This window comes from Primulina tabacum, chromosome 2 (assembly GCF_025594145.1).
Source record: "Primulina tabacum isolate GXHZ01 chromosome 2, ASM2559414v2, whole genome shotgun sequence".
NCBI lineage: Eukaryota > Viridiplantae > Streptophyta > Magnoliopsida > Lamiales > Gesneriaceae > Primulina > Primulina tabacum.
This window is the reverse complement of record NC_134551.1, coordinates 8,329,119-8,337,351: the sequence shown is the minus strand read 5'-3', so window position 1 is coordinate 8,337,351 and position 8,233 is coordinate 8,329,119. Positions and strand designations below refer to the sequence as shown.

Below are 8,233 nucleotides of genomic sequence, written 5' to 3'. Positions count from 1 at the left end.
TGGAAAGTTGTTCATCATCGTCAATTATTTCGGAAGAGGACATCTAAATTAATGGACAAAAATGATTCGGTAAGTGTACCTAAACCCATTTCTAGACAGCTCGTAATCTTATATAAAATTTTATATTGTTCCATTAAAAGCAAAACTTTTGATGTCATTTTCAGGTTCTTAAATATATCGTAGAATTTTTAACAATAAAATATGATTTTTTTAATATAAAAAAATAGAGCTTAATTAGGCGTCATTGAGATCTGTGCCAGTGCGAACTTTAAATTCATTTACCACTGGAAATGTATATATAATTATTTTGCTTTAACAAAACGCGTTACAAAAAATTTCTATGCTTTGCATGAGTTCACATTGTCGACATGCCTTGCTTATTTCAATCCGAAGATTAGATTGCTTTTACCATCAATCTTCATGGTTTTTAGGTTTGTTACAGAGATGGACGTCGTTTTCTTTCTTGATGCATATGTTAGATAACTGGGAATTGAAAATTAAGATTCAGATAAGATAAACAGAAAAAATAAACGTATCCGTTCATTGAAAAAAAATGCAAAAAGTTTGGAATCATGCTCAATTACTTGTTAGAATAGATGTCATGTAAGTCAACTGTTAGCTAGAGAATTTATTGACTCAGTTGTAATAAACCATCTTTATTTTAATATAATTCATTATTTTATGGTTTGTTATTTCTTTATCTGTATATACATATGCTCAACATAGATAAAGACCTTGATTTTACTTTAATACAAATGAATCGTAATTCGATGTTAAAACTCATTCGTAAACACCGTATAATCTAAATTTGTTCCTAGTCGATTCAGCCGTCTAAAACATGGATAAAGGTCGCTTGAGCTCGAGACTAGCATCTGTGATGTTGTGTACCGCGTTTTTTGGTAAAGGCATAGAGATGTCCAAACATGCAGATGAGTAGTCATATGATGATTATACCGAACTACCCTCCATCGAACTTTCCAAGTGGTTATCATTCATCGAGATAATAAGTATGTGGTTATGATTGTACATCATTAGTTCTTATGACACGGGAGAACACTGAGGCTCTATATGCTAAGGCTGTGCTTTGACTCGTTTACCGACTCCAGGAGGGTCATCATATAGCGAGATTGGGTACAGTTGTGATGCATGTATTGTAGCCGGGAACTCACCGCTCACCTACGGGTGTGGATATCATGTGTGATCTGATGAAATAATAGTGCATGGAATCTCTGGCCAGAGTATGAGATGTACATTAGGGAAGGAGTTCTTCAATTGTACATGTGATGCCACTATTTATTCTCAAATATGTGTCACACAGTTATCGAATTCTTATGCAACCCTCGATGAACCAATGGTTGCAGATTCGATCGGGATATATGAGATGAAGGGACCGTACTGTACGCTAATCATAATCGATTGGTTCTTGCAAGCACTATCAGTGATACCTAGGGAATCATAGGGAGATGTTACTAGACGCTCTTACCATGATTTGATGGGTTTAATCAGAAATATGATTTCTGACATTCTCATGATCAATTGAGATAGAATTGGGTAAATTAGGGTAATCCCGAATAAAAGATTATGTCCTGAATCACAAATAGTTGTGAACCCACGGCTAGCTGTATCCCTGAACTATTGAGGGTCACACAAGTACTGGATTATTTTGTCAATGTTGAGATAATAAATTCAAGGAGTTGAATTTATGCAATTTTAGAGGTGATAAATTCAAGTAGATGAATTTATAATTTAAATAATAAATTCAAATGTTGAATTTAGAAAAGATTTATATTAAATATAATGGAGATATGTACAAGACCAATATACATATCATTAAGGTTCTTAATTAGATTTTAAAAGATTAATAATTAATTAAACTAGTTGGACTACAATAATTAATTGATTAAGCCAATTAAATATTTAATTTAATTAATGGACCCTAAGCATATATGTGTATTAGGCTTAGGGTTAAACACAATAATTCATTCTCAATTTTCGAAACCCTAGCCTCCAAGTCAAGGGATTTTTCGAAAAAGACATCTTCCCACTCTCCTTGTTTTCGGCAACTTCATATCAATCTCTACGTAAAATCCTTCTATACTTTCTAGTGCAAGTTGGAAGAGAAACAAGTAATTCAGCCGTGGACCTGATTTGAATATTGAAGAAATGAGATTTGAAGAACATACGTAGGATTTAAAAACAAGAGCTACGTTCGCTTGTACTGACGTAGTTGAAGCCAAATGAAAATTCACTAAAGTAAAAGCTTTAACATCTCATGTATGTTTATTCAATCCAAATCATGCGAGTATCCAAATATTTTGATTGTCAAAATAAAATAAAATTTTTTAATCTTTCGCTGTTTTTGAACACAAGAAAACACGAATCATAACATTACTAACAGGTCTCCTCCTTCACAGTAGTTTGTCACTATGCATATACAGTCTCCCTGCATGACAAATAATGAAAATGAAAAGCTTTCTTAAAACCAGCTTCACTTAGGATTCTACATGACACCTCGTCCATCCAAAAATGTTTATATTGCTTTGATTTTGCAAATGAATTCATCTGCGTCAGAAACAATGAAACATCTAAGTCTGCATCCATTTATTTCTTTTAAGCTCCCCTCAAATAAATCGCAGAAATGCCTGGTTCAAAATTTTTTGAAACATACTACCGTCCATCTTTCCCCTTTATAGTATGCTTTGCATGAAACTCCTATATATAATGTCCATACCAAGGTCCGAGTACAGTGCAATTCATGGTGTTTTAATAAGCATTCGTTTTTAGGTTCTTTTATTTTCGAAATTTCAGGATACATATTTCTAAAAGTTTTGAGGGTATACATAGAAAAAAAAGGTGTTTGTTCGATGAACAGTACTAAATTACATTGAGTTAGCGATGCCGTGCTTTTTAGTCTACAATATGATAATCGAGTTAGATAATTACACAAATATAGAATATTTTGATTGGTGAACGAAAATTGATATGAAATAATTATTATATTTGGATATATGAAAATACTCGTGCAAAGAAAGAAATCTTGAGAAAGTAACAGTAAACTTTGTTTGATGAAAAATGGAAACGAATGAAACAAAGCCTCAATAATCCATCCATACATCAACCAGTACCCACTTCACATTCACAAGAATCAGAATTTAATCCAACAAACATCACAAAGATCAATGTTAAGTTTTTCTTGGTTCCAAATTTCGGAAATGTATGTAATATTTAGACATCATTTACGAGCAACGTTAAATAAAAACGAAAGCAAAAATGGTATGTAAAACTTGTAACCTCACATTACTTCACAGACAAAACAATAAATCAAGTCGTAATACTACAAGTAAACGACAAGATCAATGTCATCAACCATAATCTTAGCCCAGAAATAACATAGTTGCTCCTCTGACTACATATGTAATATAAGAATAATAAAAAAACTGGTCTACTTCTAAAATGAAAATGGTGGAAGAAAAAGGATCTTAGGGCATGCTTGGTGGAGAGAATAAGGTCATCTCATTCCCTATACTCATACTTGGTAAGACATTAGAATGAGAATGTTCATTCCAATAGAAATGGCTCTCAATTCTTACCTATTTTACCAAAAAAATCTACATGACTATATCTTCATAAAAATAATAATGACAATGATATAAAGTTTCCTTACTCAAAGCATGCCATTTGATTCATTGCGAGAAGTATAGGAGATATTCAATTTTTATGCAACAGCAGGCAAGTCCTTGATCCAGGCATCGAGTGGCTTGCCAATCGAGTAAACAATAAAACCAATCTCCCTGAGCTTCTGCACGTCGACAATGTTCCTTCCGTCGAAAACAAAGGCTGGTTTCTGCATATTGTCATATATTTTCTGGAAATCAAGTGTTTTAAACTCGTCCCACTCAGTAAGGATACAAACAGCATGAGCGTCTTTTGTTGCCTCATAGGCGTTCCAAACGACAGAGACTTTCTTGACTGTGGTTGGGCTCATTGGCTGGAGATGAAGGGGATGATCCCAATCGAATTTGTTCATAGAAAGGTCTCTCTGGATCTGGTCCTCGGTGACCTGGGGGTCGTAGATGCTCAACTGAGCCTTGTCACCTAGGAGTCCTTGGCAAACATCAATTGCAGGAGTCTCTCTCGTGTCACCTGTATCCTTCTTAAAGGCAAAACCTAAGATCGCTATTTTCTTGTTAGAAACTGTGTTAAACATAGAAGAAACAATGCGGTTGACAAACCGGCTCTTTTGATAGTCGTTGATCTTAATAACTTGTTTCCAGTATTCTGCAACCTCGGGAAGACCATTGCACTCGCAAATGTAAACTAAGTTGAGTATGTCCTTCTGGAAGCAGGAGCCACCAAAACCAACGCTAGAATTAAGGAACTTGGGACCAATTCTCGTGTCCTTGCCAACAGCGTAAGACACTTGGGTAACATCTGCTCCAGTAGCTTCACATAGAGCAGACATGGCATTGACCGATGAAATTCTTTGAGCCAAGAAGGCATTAGCAGCAAGTTTGGAGAGCTCCGCTGACCATAAATTGGTGGTAATGATACGATCTTCGGGAACCCAATGGGCATAAACATCCTTCAGCTTTTGGACTGCCTTAAGGCCTTCTGGGGTTTCCCTGCCTCCAATAAGAACCCTGTCTGGTTTAAAAAGATCTTCAATGGCAGTTCCCTCAGCAAGGAATTCTGGGTTAGAGAGAATCTGATAATTAATTCCCTTGCTGTTGTGAGTCAAGATTTTTTCAATGGCCTCAGCTGTTTTGACTGGAACTGTGGACTTCTCAACTACGATCTTGTCAGATTTCGACACATCAGCAATCATGCGAGCCGCAGTTTCCCAATATGTCAAATCTGCAGCTTTCCCAGCTCCGAGGCCCCTGGTCTTAGTTGGAGTGTTCACTGAAACAAAGACTATATCAGCCTCAAAGACATGTTTCTCCACATCTGTGCTGAAGAAAAGATTCTTGCCACGGCACTGCTTCACCACATCATCGAGTCCTGGCTCGTAGATAGGAAGCTGATCACTGTTCCAGGCATTGATGCGAGCAACAGAAATATCAACAACAGCTACTTCAATTGCAGGGCATTTGAGTGCTATCACAGCCATGGTAGGGCCTCCCACATACCCAGCTCCAATGCAGCAGATCTTCACCATCTTTTCTATGTTAGCGTGGCCTGGAATTTGGAAAATCAACATGTGAGCATTTCACAGATACATTCTCACAACCCTTATGTAGAAACATAATATTGTTCACGAGTCAGCAACCATAGAGTGGGCAATAATAAGATAACACGAAAATAATCACAATCCGTATTAGAAACATCAGGCCGTTTTTGGCTATATAATATTCTAATCGCATGGACATGATTTCGTCAGATCTTAACATCATTGCAAATCAGCCATTTCACCAAGAAAATTGCCCCATGATACTGGAAGGAACGAATTCGTAGTTGCTCAACTAGCATACATATATTTCCACTTGGAATAAGAGGGATACAAATGATGGACCAAGGTATACAAATATCTATAGTCGGTTGCAAGAAATTAGATTACATTAACTATGAATTTGAATCTAATCAACCACAACTAAAAACTAAATATCAGAACAAAATATATTTTGCGCTTCAAACTCAGATCTGATGCAAAAAATGAACGAGAAGTACGATCACACATGAAGAAGACGAATTACTATCCAAATGAAATAAATAATACCAGGCAGAAATCATTGGATGATTTCAGCCATGCCTAATCAGACCAGATCTCCAAATGCACCATCAACCAATTACATGTGATGGAATCCATACGACACACACACACACACACACACACATTAAATATATATATATATATATATATATATATATATATATAAAACAATTCAAATCAAACTGCAAGCATCAGGCAGGGCAACGTACTTAAGCTTAGCGATGAATCTTGCATTTTTCAAGTTCTAACAAAAAAACTTGATTTTTTTAATTCTATCACCCCTAACTCCTTCAAACCAGCGTAGATCTAATCACTTAACTACCAATAGTACAGAAAATCAAGCACTAATTAGAGATCGCTGAAATTACATCAGACCGCGACAGCCGCATTTTCAGATCACACCGAATTATCAAATAACAAAAGAGAAATCAATCATCGAGCTAAATCACGAGTACGAGAAACTGATACTTTACCTCTGGATCTTTGAAATGAACACGGGCTTGGATACGGAAGCTGAGACATGCGCATGGTTAAATACTCGTTGGGCTCAGGATCCACCCCCGGGGAGTGGGATGAATTGCAATAAAGCCCCTCTCGTTTGAAGCCATGCTATTTTCAAACCTTCTATTTTATATATATATATATATATCAATCATTGGTTAGAGGATAATAATTGAGTAATTATTCATATAGTGATAATTAATCTAATATGATGGAATATAAGGTAAAATTGAATATTAATCAAATGTTTAGTATTGATAGTTCAGATTTCGATGTACATTATAAATAATTTAGGAGTAGGTCTCTTGTGAGACGGTCTCACGAATCTTTATATGTGAGACCTACCGATATTCACAAATAAAAAGTAATGCTCTTAGAATAAAAAGTAATACTTTTTCATGGATGACTCAAATAAGAAATCTGTCTCACAAAATACGACCCGTGAGACCGTCTCACACAAGTTTTTGTCAATAATTTATGTCACAATAAATTATCGTGATGAATAATATGAATAAACGTCTCTCACTAAAATCAGTACAATTCTAATTATATAAATCATATAACAATCAATATATCAATTGTCGACCGCTCTTTTATCACGTTCAACATATCATACAGTTTTTAAATTTTTTTATTTTGGATGGTCAATGGCACAATATTTTTTTTAAGTAATAGGACGAGAAAATACAGACTCATGTGTAAACTGGTGGCTATTTGACAGTGGGGAAGGAGTCGTATACGCGTTAGGGGTTGTCCGTGAATGCTCCACTGTCGCGCACGATTACGAATACACGTTGAGGTGCACCCCGTGCTTCGTGGATGGTTCACCTAATTTGTAAAAATTGATTTAATGAATGCATTACCAAATTTTAAATAGTTTTTTTTTTGGAGTTTTATTTAATAATATGGAAATGCCTGGAAAAAAAAAAGATCTTTTTTTGAAGTTGAAAATGACATTTAATGCTTAGAATTCCCTTATTTTTATGGCATGAACGTACCTCGTGGACTTGCGATTTTTAAAGAAAGAATCATTATTTTCTTCAATAGGTAGCAAGAAATATAATTTGGTTCCTATGATGCTAATAATATTATTATGGACAAATTTCACCAGAAAATGAATGAACGGACCTACTTAACTTTAAATGAGAAAAATGCGATGAATTAAAAATTATAGCTTATTTTGATCAAACAACCGATTTAATTCAAAGAAAAAAAATCGATAGATTCAATTCATAATCTATTTATTTGTGGTGTTGGAAGCATGAAAGAGAGTGGGATCGTGATTTTTAATTAAAACAAAAACTTGTGTAAAACGATCTTACGGATCGTATTTTGTAAGACGGACATCTTATTTGAGTCATTATGAAAAAATATTAATTTTTATGTTAAGAGTATTATTTTTTATTGTGAATATTGGTAGGTTTGACCCGTCTCACATATAAAGATTCGTGAGATCGTCTTACAAGAGACCTACTCTTTAATTAAATGATAACATAAATATGTATTCAATTCAAAATAATACAAGTCAGAAAGCATTAAACATATATTAATTACACAATAACTTGAATATCAAGAATCGACCATACTGAAACCGAAGCCAACGAACTTGAAACATTCATGCGCACCCACCAGACAAGTAATTCCCTCAACCACATTAATCACGACATTATGTATCACATCTGATCTCATCAATCCAGCTAAACGCAACCCTAATCAATCGAATGCAAATAGTCAATTGTACATTTTAAACCAATATTATTTTAAAACTGCTGCTACTTGATCTGATGATTGATTAATCCCACAAATGTCACAAGCGTTAGAACATCAGGTAGACTTAATCATTTATATTCCATTTTGTGGATTATCACAAAAATCACAAGCATTAGAACATCAGGTAGACTTAATCACTTATATTCCATTTTGTGGATTATCAAGTAATAGTATATGTTATGTAATTGTTCCCAGGAACATGTTTTGTACAAAGATAATTAATAAAAAAAATATGGTAGAAAATAATTTCAT

General features: G+C 34.6%; 1 protein-coding gene across 2 annotated transcripts; it reads right to left on the bottom strand.

Moving 5' to 3' along the window:
• Positions 1 to 3,276: 3,276 nt before the first annotated feature.
• LOC142529391 (UDP-glucose 6-dehydrogenase 1-like) lies at positions 3,277 to 6,323 on the bottom strand. 2 transcript variants are annotated; one of them, XM_075634920.1, is made up of 2 exons: positions 6,184 to 6,323; positions 3,277 to 5,178 (listed from the first exon to the last, which is right to left on the bottom strand). In XM_075634920.1, the coding sequence occupies exons 1-2, from the start codon at positions 6,236 to 6,238 to the stop codon at positions 3,716 to 3,718; spliced, it is 1,518 nt and encodes a 505-aa protein (XP_075491035.1). In that variant the 5' UTR covers positions 6,239 to 6,323; the 3' UTR covers positions 3,277 to 3,715. The 2 variants fall into 2 exon arrangements, with proteins under 2 accessions (XP_075491035.1, XP_075491041.1); XM_075634926.1 differs by lacking the exon at positions 6,184 to 6,323 and adding an exon at positions 5,920 to 6,166.
• Positions 6,324 to 8,233: the final 1,910 nt, after the last annotated feature.